The following is a 17,462-nucleotide window of genomic DNA, read 5'->3' on the forward strand; positions in this document are numbered from 1 at the left end:
AGCAAGGCACTTAACAACACATTGCTCTGTGATGACATCGGTGCCAAGCTGCTTGGGTCCTAGTGCCTTTCCCGTTGACAGCATCAATGGTGTGGAGAGAGGAAGGCTTGCAGCTTGGGCAACTGCTGGTCTCCCATACAACCCTGCCCAGGCCTGTGGCCTGGCAACCTTCCAAGGCGCAAATCCATGGTCTCACGAGACTAACAGATGCCTATAACTCATTGGACCAGATACCATTCATGGAAGGACAAAAGAGCTATTTTCAGTTATTGAGGTTGAATTTTAATTGCAGTGAGGATTGGATTTTATTGTGAGTGGAGTGGATAGCATAAACCAAGTGGCAGGTGTCCTGACACTCAACTCAACATTAAGCTTGTGGAACAACTGTTGGAGAAAGTGAATGGGTCAAAGGACATCTGTATGGGTTTTTTTTTGGGGGGGGTGGGTTGGGAGGAGGATCATTGAAGTTTCAGGAAACTTTGCATCAGGTCAGCAGAAACACAGAAGAGGAGCAGTTTGAGAAGGTCTCACAGAGCTTCCATACAGAAATTTGAAGACTGAACGGAGCTGTTTAGCAATTTGGGAGTTCTGAAAGGAATGGACTTTTCAAAGAGTGAAGAGGCAGATGTGCTACGATCACCAAATCCATGTTGATGGCCTTGAGATCTGTAGTCTACTGAAAGGTGGATCTGTGGCTTTCAAGACTGATACTCCAGAATTATTCAAGAAGATCACGTATGACCAATTGAAGGCAATCTTAGAGTAAAAAAACAATTCCAATTGAGGCAAGAAACAGAATCGGATGCACCTCAGCTCTGGCTGTATTTGCAGCCCATTCCTTCCTACAAGGTGAAACCTAAAATCATGAATGGCATTGATGCTTCACTCCCAGATGAACTCAATGCCTTTTGTGCACACTTTGAAAAGGAGAATAAAATGATATCTATTTGAAACATAGAAAATAGGTGCAGGAGTAGGCCATTCGACCCTTCGAGCTGCACCGCCATTCAGTATGATCTTGGCTGATCATCCAACTCAGAACCCTGTACCTGCTTTCTCTCCATGCCCCCTGATCCCTTAGCCACAAGGGCCATATCTAACTTCCCCTTAAATATAGCCAATGAACCGGCCTCAACTGTTTCCTGTAGCAGAGAATTCCACAGATTCACCACTCTCTGTGTAAAGAAGTTTTTCCTCATCTCGGTTCTAAAACGCTTCCCCTTTATCCTTAAACTGTGACCCCTTGTTCTGGACTTCCCCAACATCGGAAACAATCTTCCTGCATCTAGCCGGTCCAATCCCATTAGAATTTTATATGTATTCTTGCAGCATCTGGTGACCCTGTGATCTCTGTCTCGGAGGCCGACGTCAGAACATCTTTGAAGAAGGTGAACCCTCAAAGCATCAAGCTCTGATGTGGTTGGGCTCTGAAAACCTGTGCTAACCAACTGGTGGGGGTGTTCAAAGACATCCTCAGTCTCCCACTGCTGCATTTGGGGGTTCCCACTTGCTTCATAAGGATGACAATCATACCAGTGTCCAAAAAGAGCAGGGTGAGCTAACTCAATGACTGTGACCCAGTGGCACTCACATTTACTCACATTTAAGAGGTTGGTCATGGCTAGAATCAACCCGTGCCCAAGCAAGGACGACCTGTTGCAATATGTCTATTGCCACAATAGGTCGATGGGCTATCCACTTGGATCACCTGGACAAGAGTAATACTTCTGCCGTGATGCTGTGTATTGACTACAGCTAAAACCTGGGCCTCTGTGCCTTCTTTTGCAACTGAATTCTTTACTTTCTCACTGGGAGACCACAGTCTGTGTGGATCAGAAATAACATCTTCTCACTGACAGTCAACACAGGTGCACCTTAAGAATGTGTGCTTAGCCCACTGCTCTGTTCTGTCTTTACATTTATGACTGTGTGGCAAGGCGCAGTTCAAATGACATCTATAAATTTGCTGACGACACAACAATTGTTGATAGAATTTGAGATGGTGATGAGGGTTTATACAGTGGTTGTGTCTTGTCGTAGCCACAACTTTGCACTCAATGTCAGTATGCCCAAGAAATTGATTGTAGACTTAAGGAAGGGGAAGTCGAGAGAACACACACCAGTACTCATCGAGGGATCAGATGTGGAAAAGGTGATCAGTTTCAAGATCCTGGTTGTCAGCATCTCCGAAGATCTATCCTGGGCCCACCATATTGATACAACTACAAAGAAGACACGACAATGGCTGGATTTCATTAACAGTTTGAGGAGAATTGATACGATACCAAAAGTACTGTCAAGTTTCTACAGAGGTACCATGGTGAGCATTCTAACCGGTTGCATCACCCTCTAGTATGGAGGGCACACTGCGCAAGATAGGAAAAAGCTGCTGGAAATCATAAACTCAGCCAGGTCTCTCATGGGAGCTAGCCTCCCCAACATCCAGAGCACCTTCGAAAGGCAATGTCTTTAAAAAGGTGAAAAGGTCCATCACTAAGGACTTTCATCACCAAGACATGCCCTCTGCTCATTGTTACAATCAAGGAGGAGGTACAAGAGCCTAAAGAGACATACTCAAAAGTTTCAGGAACAGCTTCTTCCCCTCTCTATTTACACTACTTGTTTATTTATATGTATACCTATTGTAATTTATTGTTTTTATTACTATGTATTATGTACTGCTATTGCAAAACAATAAATTTCACTGCATATGCCAGTGATAATAAACCTGATTCTGATTCTCACAGAAATTGGTGAATATAAGATGCCGAATAAATGTGAAAGTTACTAGCAATCCTCACAGTGCTCTGAGGGAGGATGAAGTTGGGAACAGAAGTGCAAGAAATGAAACTAACAGCTGAAAGATCTGCAACCTATAAAATCTCAGATTAGGAAAAGACTGATTTGAATCGAATTGACCTAATGTGTAAAATGTGATAAATTTCAAGTTGAACAATTTGTTTTTTGCCTCTTGTTGAAATGTTTAAATGCTTCTGGTTGAATGACTTGGATGCTAGGCACAATACTTTGAGAAACTCTAATAATGAAGGATATCTTCCAAATGCTCTTTTTATAATTATTTGCAAAATGCACCTGTTTCAATAATTTAAAATTCAATCCATGTTTATGTTACTAAACTGCAACTATCTCTGCTTCCAGCTCTGCTCCTCTTGTTCTGCTTCTCTGCTCTAGCCCTGTATTGGAGTGAATAGTAGCTTAACCTTTGCTATTAATCTGTATAAGTGCCTCCTGGGCTTTTTTCCAAGTAGTATTTCACAAATGTCAGCACTGAGACTTTCGCATTCCCTGTTGTGGAATACTGTCTTGTTAACTCTGAACCACTGGGATGCAGAACAGCCATGATGTATACAAAGAGCAGTTCCTAATCATAATCCAAATTCACTCGAGGTCACAGTGGAATTCTCTAGTGTGTGTCCTGACTAGGGGGGTAGACTGATGGCTTATAAAACCTTTCATGATTACAATTTGGCTTGAGGCTCAAAAGTACTTAAGAACAATGTGTCACAGTGCAGAACCTAATTGAATTATGCTGTTTTTGGTTGACTGAGGCAGTATTGCTTGTGGTCCAACTGAAGCAAGTCTAGCCTGATAATCATTTTCTCAGTTTTTTTTCTGGAACATGCAAATTTTTTAATGTTCTGTATTAATTGAAGCGCTATAACTAGCTCAAAAGATGCTGATAATTTCCCCTTATTTTAAGACTAATTTTTTGGTTGGCCAATTCCCCTGAAGTTTTGCAGTTTTAATTAGTTATACACAAATTTTGTTAAGGGAATTATTGTAAAGTCATTAGACCATAAGATATAGGAGCAGCATTAGGCCATTCTGCCTATCAAGTCTGCTCCACCAATGACTCCATCATTGTTGCTATATTGTTTCATTTCTCTGTTCCCTTTCAGTAATTAGCTTCAGACTTAAATACCTTGCAAAGTATTAAATGAGTGTTTATTTCAGTATTAATTCTTAATTTCAGAGGCAAGTATATTCAAGAAAATGTCAAACTGTAATTATGTATTTCACTGCAAGTAATTATGATCAAACTGAGGTAAACTGAATTATTGAAATCATAACTTTTATTCATTTCAATTTCCTGGAAATTTTTTTATCCGTGTGCATCAATACTTTATTCTGCAAAAATTGATAAACTTTGATTTATGTACAGTTATGTTCCCTGATTAAAATGTGGTTTTAAAAATTTGCGTTTTTTGTGTAGGCTATGAAAAGTACAATTCTATAAGGGCAGATCCTTTATTCTGTTTCCTGGAGCGAGTAGGAATGCCTGATGCAAAGGCCATGGCTGCTGAACAGAGGGGAACAGATGTGCTGGCTGACGTTAGTGATGGGTAAGTTGTGCTTTTGAGAACCTTTATAATCCAACATCCCTGCCATCCCCCCAAATCCCCCAATCTAGTATTCAATAAGCAGCGGTAGCATCAAACATATGACTTCTAATTAATGCTGCTATTTCAGTGTTGATTTTGACAGAGAAGAAGAAGATCCAGAATATAAACCTGGCCGAATTCCATTCAAAGATGAAATGGATGTGAGTATTGCTAATGAACCTATAAGCTTCTTGTTGCAAGATTTGATTTGAATTATCTGATTTACCTATTCTTGTTGATAGGAACATGTACTAATATTTTGAAAATACTGCTTTGAATCTTTAAGTGTTTTCCACTTCATAAACTTTGGAATAAGGTGTAACAATCCTTGAGAAAATTATGTTCCAAAAATATTAATAGCTAATTCTTTGCAGGAATTTGAGAATTCACCACAAGATGACAAGGATGAATGTGTGGATACTGTGAATACAGGTAAGGTTTTGTGATAAGGATGAGGGAATTATTGAAACATTCTGGTAACCAATGACTCGTGACCCCAGGCTTAGACCAAATGAGTTTACATCAAGCAGTCAACCCTATACATACATGGAATTCACAACTGTTGTTTACAGATGTTTGTCCCTAGTAATTTAAATTATTAAGCCTGCATATGTTTGTGTGGAACCCTTAGCTGAATACCAGACTACCTTAGAGCTTAGCTTGTCAATTGGAATTACTTTGGATTTAATTAACTCTTTGATTCAATTGTGCGTAAATCTAAAATACTAAAATCAAATTTTCATATAACTGCTTCTAGTTTTGTATTGTTGCAAGAATTAACAAGATGCAATAATGGAAGATTAAAATCCTAAACTTTAATATAATCCTAGTAAATTTTCTTGCTGTTAATCTGTTGAAGAGTTTAATTCTTTCTTTAGTCTCCTTATTTCAACAAAGAGCTGAATCTGATACAAGCATCTTAAACCTTGAAGCTGTGGTATCCTGACAGAAATCTCAGCTTTTTAATGACAAAACAGGTAGTGGCGGTGGGGTGAAGTGAGGAGAGAGTGTGAGAAAATGAGGAGAAAAGTAGGTGAGAAAGAAGACCTAAAGTGAAATGAAAATGTGAAATCGGAATAGGCTATGATGTGCATAAAATAAATATCTAAGTTAAAATTGCATAAATAAGTTAACATTGTATCAAGGTTATTGATAGGCATGTTGTATAATTTATTGTAACTTTTGTGTTCAAGTACATGAGCCAAAGCTGAACTTGTAGGCCAAAATAGTTTCTATATTTCTGGTAAGTCAAAAAAATAATGTGGCTACATGGATAAATGAGTTTGAAGTCATTTATGTACAATTTTATAGCGATCTGATAAACAAACTTACATAAGAACTGCAATTTTCAAATGGGATTCATTTTAACATCAAATGAGGCATTATTTTTGTTTGAAAAATGCTCTCTTGATTTTCTTAGACTTAGTTTGACTTGAATGTGTAGTCCAAGGTTATTAGAGAACTGTCTGCAAAACTTGTTACAAGTTTTGAAATATGAATTAAAAACAAGAATGCTATTGCAAGATGTCAAGCAGAAACCCATAAGCTGGATGGTATGGGTGATATGTCAGAGGATTGCTGTTTGTAGCTGGTGTAATCATGATAAAAGATTCCATAGCCAAGGAAAGATTGAATCACCATTTAATTGGTGCGCACAAGCATGTGCATTGACCAAACTTCAACAAAATGCAGATACGTTGTGATTTTAAATTCACTTAGTTTTGCTTTAGTTTGGCTTCATATTTTGAGTTAATTCATGTACAACATTTTTATTAAAATGTGTAAATAAGTTAAAGCTGTGTTATAAATTCATATTAATCAAATCATTAGTACTTTGATATCAGTACATATTTAATGAACATTTAACTGAGTTCCACAACTCAAATAAAGCAAAAACTGCACAAACAATAGTAGAATAGATTTTGGATTTTGGTTTTGCTTGGTCATAATACAGGATTTAAGCAATCCACAGATTAGGCATGAGTAGCATTACTGAATATAATGTTTTTATAGACAAACAACCTGATCGAGATGATGAGTCGGATAAACTCTATTGGCCCAGCACCTCAGTTCTAACAACACGCCTGCGCCGGCTTATCACAGCTTATCAGCGCAGTTACAAGAGGGAGCAGATGAAATTAGAAGCACTAAACAAAAGTGACCGTCGCAGACGTCGGCCAAGAGATGAAGTGAGAGCTCGGGAGGCAGAGAGAAATGCAGCCATATCTGAGAAGCGTCAAAGGTAAGACCATGAATTATGCACTTTACTCTATTTCCAATGTACATATCAAGGTTTGGAATACTTTACTGTGACGTTGTCCAGCTCTTAATGAAATGTATTGACAGAAAATAATTCATTCTAAAGTTCTGGAATCAGAGATCCCTAGACTGCAATTTTTTTTTCAAGGAAGCTGTTGGATGGAGAAAATACTTTTGAGAAGAAAACTACTTCTTAAGAACAGAAAACTTTCAGAAATCTCAAAAACAAATCATGCTGAGCATTACAGTAATCCAAAGTAAAGTGACACCCAAGATAAAACTGAAAATAATTATAAATGACCTTGTGGATTTAGTAGAAATTGGTTGTGTAGATCTTTCAGTAAAGACTAGGAAAATAAACAAAAGTCAGGTTTTCAGTAATGGGTATAAGTTATAAAATAATATTTGAGATTCAGCATTCTAACAACATTAGAAACGGGTCCATTAGTAAACATTAATTCCTTGAATCAAACCAAACATTAAGAAAAATCTTCTAAATCTTCTTTCTCAACTCCCATCTTCCCACACTCCTCCCTTAAAGTTTCCATTTTGTCCAGCAATATTTTAGCTAGTACCTCTTAAAACAAAGCTGTAAGGTAACATGGTTTTCTTTTGCTTTATGCTATATGTGCCTGCATTCTAGTCTGGACTTATTCACTCTGTGAATATCGTGTAGTTCTGTTTTAATTCTTTGAGAAGAAATCAATGAAACTTTTAAAGCCTGCAAAAGTTTAAAGAATGAGCAATGATTTGATTTCCAGTTAGTTTTCATGGCAGATATTGCATCAAATGTTAACTTTCAAATAATTAATTTTCATAGTCAATTTTGGATCAAAGCCCAGTGGCTCTGCAGTGAATCACTAGTCTATATGCAAGGGTTTGTGGTTTTGCTAATAATGTTAACTCAAAAACTTATCCCTCTGCAAATTGGGAGAAGCAAAACAGTGACCAAGGTGGAAAATCTGGAAATGTTGTCTCCTGCCTTATACAAGCCAAAAAAAAAATCAGTGTGGATTTCCTGCTCTTGATACCCAAAGAGCTTTATTGTTTTTAAAGTTCAGCATCGTTGCAAGGCACAAAGAGTAACACCACCAACAGAGTTTCAGTCTAGTTCACGTCTAGTTTTTATTATCAATTCTCTGGAGTAAAAATTTATCTCACCATCTCTCAATTGATACTATTCAGTATCATTGGTACTTTAGACTCTTAAAATGCAGTGCAATCAAGGTTTGAATTTAACCGTACAATATCTTAACACTAAGCTTTCCTGCTGTTCCCTGAATCTTGAATGGACAGCTAAAGTTTTTTCTTACTAACTCAATGTACTTGTATGTCGATCTGCCTGAATGATATGCAAACTGAAACTTTTGTCTGTACCTTAGCACATGTGACAACATACCAATATCAGTTAGTTCCCACATGACTTCAATGTTGAAATGCTTTTATCAACATATCTTTGTTGTCTAGGTGGACTAGGAGGGAGGAGGCAGACTTCTACCGTGTAGTATCAACCTTTGGGATAGTTTTTGATCCAACAAAGAAGCAATTTGACTGGAGCCAATTCCGTGCCTTTGCTAGACTGGATAAAAAGTCTGATGATAGTTTGGAAAAGTACTTCAACTCTTTTGTGACAATGTGTAGAAAAGTATGTCGTATGCCTCCTAATCCAGATGAAGGTAAGATGTTACTATGGTGACCGGAAGCAAGCAGATGATTAATGCACAATGTATAATAAAAACAAAATGCTGAAACATTCAACAGGTCAAATAGCAAATATGAGAAGAGAAACAGTTGATGTTTCAAGATGGCAAACCTGACTGATCCTTTTTTTTTAAGGTAGTGGGAGGGCTGAAATATCTAATCAGGTCAGATGGTTAAGGGGCCGTTAGAAAGGAATGATATTTTTTGTTGTTGACAAGCAGGACTATAGGATATGCCCAGCAGATCAAGCTGTAGTAATGGAGAGTGGCAAGTTGCTATCCTAGATGGATGATTTTGGTCAGAAATTGTCAAGTCTGATTAAGATGTACTGTTTGACCTGAGTGTTTCTAGCACTTTCTGTTTCAAATTTTCAGCATTTGCAAGGTGAAAGAAATGAATAGCATTGTTTCTTTGTAGATCAAAAGAAATGATGACAGAGGTAGGCCATACAAGACTCTCAGGGCTGCTCTGTCATTCTACAAAATCATTGCTGATGCAGCATCTATTTCAGTATCATATTTTTGCCCTATTCCCATGTTCTCCAACATCCAGAAATCTGTTGAGGCTGATTTTGAATGTAGGCAATGGCTATGCCTCTTTAATGCAGCTACCAGCCAGTTTTAGTTAATATTTTTATATGTATACTCACATTATTATTATGCAGGATTTTTGCTGTATTGCAGAAATGGAACATTATTCAGGTAATTTGACTTTTAAAAGTGATTAGTTTGTCTTTTAAATGAAAGTTCATCCTATCCTTGTACAGTGTAACTCCAATATTCTAGTCATTGCATCTATTTCTTTAATCAGTAATCTGATCTGGCACTAGGTCTGTGTTACATTGTGTGGGAGTTCATTGCATCAGGATATTCATAAAATCTAACTCTTATGAATTGCGCACAGGAAACTACCAATATGGAGACTTGAACCAGTTTTTGTTTTATTTTCTCCTTAAAGAACCTGATTCTACCATTTTCATTGAGCCCATCACGGAAGAGCGTGCTTCTAGAACCTTGTATCGAATAGAACTTCTCCGGAAGGTTCGAGAGCAGGTGTTGCTCCATGCACAATTGGATGAGCGACTCAAGTTATGCCAGCCAAGCATGGACCTGCCTGAATGGTGGGAGTGTGGCAAACATGACAAAGATTTATTGATTGGTGCTGCAAAGCATGGAGTTAGCAGGACAGACTATCACATTCTAAATGACCCTGAGCTTTCTTTCCTGGAGGCCCATAAAAATTTTGCTCAAAACAAAGGGGCCAACCAGCGGATCAGTACACCTTTCCAAAACCAACCAACTTGTGTGAGCCAAGTATCCTCTGTTGCTCCAGCCACACCAGTTCCGGAAGGAAAATGTACAGAACAAACTGATAATGATGATAGTAAAACTGAAGGTGAACTAAAAAGTCCTTTACCAACAGTGCAGGCTGAGCAAAGTGCAGAGCTTTCTAAGGATGATGGAGAATCGAATTGTGCAGAGAACATACAAATTGATTCTGATTGTCAGAATACCTCTGAGCCCTTATCTGTGAAAGTTGAGCATGATGCTAACGATACTTCAGCCCTGGGTACTAAAATGCTTGCTGAGTCTGAGGAAAAGGAATTCAGACCTAAATTACCATTTGAGAAAGGGTCAGAAGATGATGATGATGATGAGGAGGACGACGACGATATTGATGATAAGTCAGAAGAATCATCCCAACCAGAAGGTACTATGTGTGAGTGAACAAATTGTGTTCCTAATAAAGGATTTGTTGCTTTGTGTAAGTGCCTTCTGCTCTCAGAGGCAAGCTATTTAATTGTAATTTTGTGTTATTTCAGCTAATTAGAAAAGCAGTCATACGACAATCATGGAACCATTTTCTATATTTTTATATTTAAAAATTTTCATTCTGATGAATCATACACAAAATCATGTTTAAAATTGATTTCATTGAAATTTTGAAACATTTATCATTGTAATCAAAATAATGCTTAATCTGGTTAACTAAATGTTGATTTCCATCTTGTGCACAAGAGTTACATAAAGTGTCAAGAGAACATGACTTCACTTCCATAATAAATGCATGTAGATTAATTCCATGTAGCAGAGTAGTGTGCAAGGTTGCTGTAAGCTTTTGAGTGTAACAATCCAGTGATCCCTAAGTGGAACACTATTAAATTGCCTCAGCTGAATCTTAAATTTGCTTTTATTAAACTGTGTGCATGCTGAACTTGCTAAATAATCTTTTGCTTCGTTTTCAAGTTTCAAAGATTTTATAGTAATCCAGTAAAATCAAAGTACTTGCTTTGTAAACATTTACTTGGAGATATTGTCCCTGTTGAAATTTGAATTCTATAATTACAACATCAGTGAAAGTTAGATTTAGGACTGCGTGGCACAGTTGAGTTGCTGCCTGTATGGACTTTACACATTTTCGTTGTGACTCTCTGGGTTTCCCAAGGTACACCCCAACTTCCAAAAATATGCCGATTGAGAGGTTAACCAGATACTATAAATCACCAGTATTGTGCAAGGTGAGATGTTGAATATGGAGGAATGATGGAAAGTTGGAAAAGACTTGTTATAAGAAAAAAACACTGAGAAAATGTGATGTTTCTGTGAACCAGCAATGATTGAAGTAGATGCATCCATCATTTGGAAATATGAAATAATGTTAAAAATGAGAACTGCCAGATTAGTTATCACTTTCACATGTGCATCTCAATAAACCTCCACAAATAGTTAAATGATAGTATAGCAATTCCCTTGTTTCAATGTGAGTGCATTAGGGCTTAACAGTTCTTTATGACATACCAGTGTAACAATCTAGTAGGAAAGTCATGATGCCAAGGTAATTTAAGTATTGGATGGTAAATTATATTCTTATTTTGCTATTGAACTTCATATAAAACTGAATAAAATAATTTCTTCCATTCATAATTTCATGCTTCATTCAATGACAGGGTCATAGGGTTAATGTTGTTGTATTTAAATTGCATAATGTTCTTCACAGCTGGTACTATTTCTCAAGGCAAGCATTTTGATGAAGAAAGCATTGCTTCTTTGAGCACTGCTCGTGATGAAACTCGTGATGGGTTTTTCATGGAAGATAGTGAACCCACAGTAGCTCAGCTACTTCATGAAAGAACATATTCCTTCTCATTCTGGCCAAAGGTTTGTGTAGATTTAATGTATTATTTTTGATTTATTATTTTTGCTTTGCAAATATGAAATTGGAACTATTTGTCTCTAGAAATGCATATTTTAATCCAATCACATTTGTTCCTTTCAATATTAAGAGTCTGGCATTTTTTGTTTACAATAACATAAAATGGCTGCAATAAAGCATATGGCTTTAATTTTAGATGTATTCGCCTGTCAGTCTCCACATTCAGCTAGTACAGCATGTTTTCTCCCCAACTTTTACAGTAAAAAGTCCATCAAGTGCAGGCAAACAACTGAGGTGACTGTCCTCAGTATACCAGTTTTTCGGAGTTATTTCTCTTCGAGCTACTACCTCTTCTTACCCTATACCCCACCCTTCCCACATCAAACCAGATTGATGGGTTCACCAGATTGATTCCTGGGATGGCGGGACTTTCATATGAAGAAAGACTGGATCGACTAGGCTTATACTAACTGGAATTTAGAAGATTGAGGGGGGAGCTTATTGAAATGTATAAAATTCTAAAGGGATTGGACAGGCTAGATGCAGGAAGATTGTTTCCAATGTTGGGGAAGTCCAGAATGAGGGGTCACAGTTTAAGGATAAAGGAGAAAGGACCAAGATAAGGAAAAACTTCTTCACACAGAGAGTGGTGAATCTGTGGAATTCTCTGCCACAGGAAACAGTTGAGGCCGGTTCATTGGCTATATTTAAGAGGAAGTTAGATATGGCCCTTGTGGCTAAAGGGATCAGGGGGTATGGAGAGAAAGCAGGTACAGGGTTCTGAGTTGGATGATCAGCCATGATCAGACTGAATGGCGGTGCAGGCTCAAAGGGCCGAATGGCCTACTCCTGCACCTATTTTCTATGTTTCTAAACCCAGTAGGCTAGAATGTGGTTCCCACAGCCAGACAAATGAGAGATTCTATTATTGAGAGTTTCTTAATAGATTATGATGCTAAGTGTCCCAACTGCTTATCACACTCCATTGCAAAGCACTGCTTTTGAGATCTTGAATTTTAGAATCTCTTCTTGCATGGTAAATCTAAATATTAAATACTTATTGAAATTTAATTTTGAACAACCCTTTTGTAATGTGATATGATAAATCAGTTTAATAATAGACTAAATAACACGTAACCCAGTACAACTCATTACTACTGCCATAAAATAGAATACACCTGTATTTTGGAGCAGCGCCTTATGGTTTTGTTTTGTTGCTCAATAAATTGTTCTAAATATATAGCACTCTTTTTACATTTAATATGATAAAGTTTTTGCTAACTTCTATTTATTTCCATTCAATCAACTTTACCTTAGTCTTACAAAGTAAGATAGGATCTCATTTTCTTTTGTGTTGTCTATCCATAATTAATATATTGTGGCTCAGTTAGTTTCACCTTCATTGCTTCCTTAAAAGACCAAAAAGATTGAGTTCCATGATATTTAAAATTGCATTCTGGACAATGCTTTTGTTTTTATCACAAACCAGAAGAGAGTATTAACAGTAGGTCAGGGAGTGCATTGCAAATCTTCAGCATAGCATTTATATGAAGATATTCTATTATTCTGACTATGTATCTGTGTATATATTATCACACACTGGTTTTCCTGTACTGAGTCAGTTGGATACATAAAATGCTTACATAATATGCTTGCAGTCATTTGCATGATTTATGTTTTATTCATTTGCATAAATGCATAGATTCTCTTAAGCTTGATCTAAAAGTCAGAAAATCTGATAAAGATCTGGACAAGATAACATAGGGAGATGAGAAAACAGGCTCAGAAAACTGAGACCATATATGTCTAATGCAAAAGTAGTATTTACATTTGACCGCTTCATCTAATGTTTATATAGTGCTTTTCCTTGATATTCCAATTAGAAAGGTCAAATTTCTATAATTGTGTGGTTCTTTTTATATTTTGGGTGCACATGTTATACTTTTAACTTTGAAAAACCCTGATTTAAGTACATTTGCACAAAATTTCATGTGTGAGTGGATGTTTACCAGAGCCCTGATGCAAGCTTGTATATAATTCAATGTATTGTTGTTTTACAGGATCGAGTAATGATTAATCGTTTGGACAACATATGTGAAGCAATAATCAAGGGAAAGTGGCCTATAAATAGGCGCCAGCCATTTGATTTTCATGGTATAATCAGCTACACCCCTACTTCAGTGGAAAGCCCTCTACCAAGGAGGAGTTTTACTGAACTCTCCATTGTTGGTCAAGGGAGCTTCAGTACCTGTGAAGATATAGCAGGTTCTCCTCAGGTGTCAAGGGTAAGTACTTAATATTGTTTTATTATATCAGATGTATGCACTTTAATATTGAGCAAATCTTTGCTGAAAATATTTTCATTTATAGCAATAAAATTCTATATTTAGGGAGGGGGAGCTAAAACTTAATTTCTGCCATTCTTGTCCTAGTTTATACAAGTCAACTGAGTTTGTTTGGTAGGGGGAGAAAAATAGCAAAATTGAAAGTCAGACCATTGTATCAGTTCCCCATTGAGAGTATTTAATCACTTAATCAGATTGTGAACTTTATTGGTCGTGCTGCAGCCTTTAAACAATTCGTGGTTTTGAAGGATATGATGCAGACTCTTGGTGCTAAAGCTGTGGGTGAGTGCCTGATTCCTCTTGCAATCAGCAGTCATCCTGGTAACCATGAAGTTCTTTCTACAAGTAGGGGAAGAATAGTATCAGCTTGTCAAGAGTTTTATAAACTATGAGTTGTTTAGTTCAATTTAACAATGTGTTCTATTCCTCTGGGCTGTGCATAATTTTATGGCAACATGTATATTTGTTACAAGCTTTTGAATCCTTAATTCCTTGATGCCAACTGTTTCAATTTTCAGGATTTCCTTGAATTTCTAAAACCTGTAAACCAAGCACTGATGCTCCATGAGTGCTTGCAATTTTCTGTGTACTGTACCCAAGTTGAAACCAAATGAAGCCTTTCAGTTAAGGCAGGGGTGTCAAACTCATTTTAGGTCACGGGCCGGATTGGGCAAAATGCAGCTTCATGGGAGCCGGATCAGTCGGGCGCGTGCGAACGCGGCTTTCATTGCCTCCGTTTTTTCAGCCTGTTCTCATGTGTCTCAGTCTCTGCTATAACTACAAAGTGTTTCACTTCACAAATTCCGTTTCTTATGAGGAAGACTGCTGAGCAAGCATTATTTTTATGATTGGTATTAACTTACAATCATAGGCTTCATATCGCCGGGCCATTAATAATTAAAATAATAGATCTATCTAAAATGATCTCGCAGGCCGGAAGTAATTGTACGCCAGGCCGGATATGGCCAGCGGGCCTTGAATTTGACACCTATGGGTTAAGGAATTAGAGGACAAAGTCAGTTAGTCCAGTATATGTAGATATTATTCGGTGCTTACTTTAGCACTTTAAATGCACCTAATTTACTGCTCATTCTATCAGCATCTATTTACCTTCAAATAATGAAAGTAAGTTAGTTGAAACATACTTTTACATGATGCTGAGGGGTTATAAGACCACAAGACATGAGAGCAAAATTAGGCCATTCAACCCATTGAGCCTGATACATTCATGGCTGATTTATTTTTCCTCAACTCCATTCTCCTGCTATATTCCCATTACCTTTGATGCCCTTACTAATTAAGTGCCTTTCAACTTACATTTGGAATATGTGTCCCTCACAGTTGTCTGTGTCACTGTTTTCCACAGATTCACCACCCACTGGGTAAAGAAATTCTTCATCTCTGAAAGAGCCCAAAGCACAAATAGATCAGACTTGAGCGCATCATATGATTGAATGACTGAAAGAAATTCAGCAGTTGGTTTCACAAATAATTGGTTAAATACGGAGAGAGAAAAATAGATAGTGATGCAGGAAATTGTAGGGCAATGCTGCAAACCAAAATCTTTTTAAAACAAAATTTTAAAATGCTGGAAGCATTCAGCACATGAAGTGGCATCTGTGAAAAAGGAAACAGTATGGAGTTAGGCAAATAAAACTAATCACTGGGAAGTGGTAAGATTTCCTGGCAAGTTTCTAATCAGAATAACAAATGGATACAGTAATTCCTACTTTAAGATTGACACATGGTAGTAATAACAGGGCTAAAGAGTAAGATTTTATTCTGTTTGGAGTCGTAGATCATAGTGATAAAGCATTTGGTGTGATGGTGTTATTGTGTGTGGCTCCAATGGGAATTATCAAATATTCCCATTTAGGACTACAGCTGAAGTCCACAGTCACAGCCATGGGCACTTCAGTAAGCAGCATTATTTTAAGGTATTTAAAAATGTTACCAATACTTTAAGAAAACAGAAGGTGGGGGGGAGGTGCGTGCAGGTCTTACAGATATGATTGAGACACAGAGGCTTTGGACTTCTATTCCTGACTGCCCTGCCAGCGAATGTACCATCTCTGGAAAATAAAATTGAAGACTTCAATAAGATTGCTGTACCAGAGGGACATCAAAGACTGCTGTGTTTGTTCCCTGTGCAAACGTGGCTTACAGCTGCAATTTTGGACACAGTGCTTCACCATTCTCTGCAAAGGTAGTAAACTCAGTCTTTTAAAGGCAGAGGAGATGGATTGTGCATTTGTGCATCATGGTGCACAAACCTGGTTGTTATGTCTCAGTTCTTCTCATCCAACCTGGAACATCTAGCGGCTAAATGTTGTCCATTTTATCTGCTGAGGGAATTTTCCACCATCATCTTGGTAGCAGTCTGCATTCCACCTTGGCCAACATCAGGCAGGCACTGGGGCAGTTGAACAACATCATTGGCAGGCACAAAACTGCACATCCTGATACCCTCCCTATCTTTGCAGGAGATTGAAACTAGGCCAACTTAAGTCAGAATGACTACCACCAGTGATCACCTGTGGAATCAGAGGAATCAACACACCTGACCACTGTTAAACCACCACTAACCATGCTTACCATGCTATCCCATGCCCACACATTGGAAAGCCCAATCACTTGGCTGAAATTCTAATAACAGCATATAGACAGAGACTAAAGACTGCAGCACCGGTGGTGAGGACCAAGAAGGTATCTTCAAGGGAGGCAGAGGAGCTGTAATAGGACTGCTTTGAGTCGTTAGACAGGGCATTATTCAGGGATTCATCTTCGAGTCTGAATGAATACACTCTAGTTGTCACTGACTTCATGAAGTCCTTTGTGGATAAGTGTATACCTCTTGTAAACATACTGGACCCAACCGAAAGCTCTGGATAAACCAGAAGATCTGTAGTCTGCTGAGGGCTAGATCAGGACAGGTGATCCAGAACTATACAGGAAATCCAGGTATGACCTATGGAAGGCTATTTCAAGAGTGAAAAACAATTTCAATTGAGGTTAGAGATGGAATCAGATGCACATCAGCTCTGGAAGGGTTTGCAGGCCATCACTTCCTACAAAGTGAAACTTAACAACATGAATTACTATGATGTTTCACTCACAGATGAGCTCAACATCTTTTGTGCAAGCTTTGAAAGGCAGATTAAAACTACATCTGTATAAGTCCCTGCAGTATCTGGTGGTCCTGTGATCTCTGTCTTGGAAGCCAATGTCAGAACACTTTCAAGAGAGTCAATGCACGCAAGGCAGGCCCTGATGGTATATTTGGTAGGGCTCTGAAAATCTTTGCCAACCAACTTGTGAGAGTGATCAGAGACATCTTCAGTCTCTCACTGCTGCATTCAGAAGTTCCCACCTGCTTCAAAAGGGTGACAATCTTAACAGTGCCCAAAAAGAACACAATGAGTTGCCTCAGTGACTATCACCCAATAGCATTCACATTTACTGTGATTAAGTGCTTTGAGAGGTTGGCCATGGCTATATTCAACTCCTGCCTAAGCAAGAACTTGGATCTGTTGCAATTTGCCTATTGAAGCAATAGGTTTACAAAAGATGCAATCTTACTGGCTCTCTGCTCTGCCTTGGA

The 17,462-nt window shown here is 37.9% G+C and overlaps 1 protein-coding gene across 5 annotated transcripts in view; it reads left to right on the forward strand.

Annotated features, from left to right (window-relative positions):
* Positions 1-17,462, forward strand: part of chd7 (chromodomain helicase DNA binding protein 7) — a 225,670-nt gene that overhangs the window by 192,947 nt on the left and 15,261 nt on the right. For 4 of the 5 annotated variants that reach the window (XM_059981663.1, XM_059981655.1, XM_059981646.1 and 1 more), the window contains exons 26-33: positions 4,235-4,364; positions 4,492-4,564; positions 4,778-4,835; positions 6,417-6,645; positions 8,130-8,338; positions 9,321-10,082; positions 11,361-11,521; positions 13,577-13,801. In XM_059981663.1, the coding sequence (XP_059837646.1) occupies positions 4,235-4,364; positions 4,492-4,564; positions 4,778-4,835; positions 6,417-6,645; positions 8,130-8,338; positions 9,321-10,082; positions 11,361-11,521; positions 13,577-13,801 (1,847 nt within the window). The remainder of the gene's footprint in view (positions 1-4,234; positions 4,365-4,491; positions 4,565-4,777; positions 4,836-6,416; positions 6,646-8,129; positions 8,339-9,320; positions 10,083-11,360; positions 11,522-13,576; positions 13,802-17,462) is intronic. The other variant, XM_059981670.1, reaches the window with a different exon arrangement.

This window comes from Hypanus sabinus, chromosome 1, assembly GCF_030144855.1.
Source record: "Hypanus sabinus isolate sHypSab1 chromosome 1, sHypSab1.hap1, whole genome shotgun sequence".
In the NCBI taxonomy this organism is placed as follows: domain Eukaryota; kingdom Metazoa; phylum Chordata; class Chondrichthyes; order Myliobatiformes; family Dasyatidae; genus Hypanus; species Hypanus sabinus.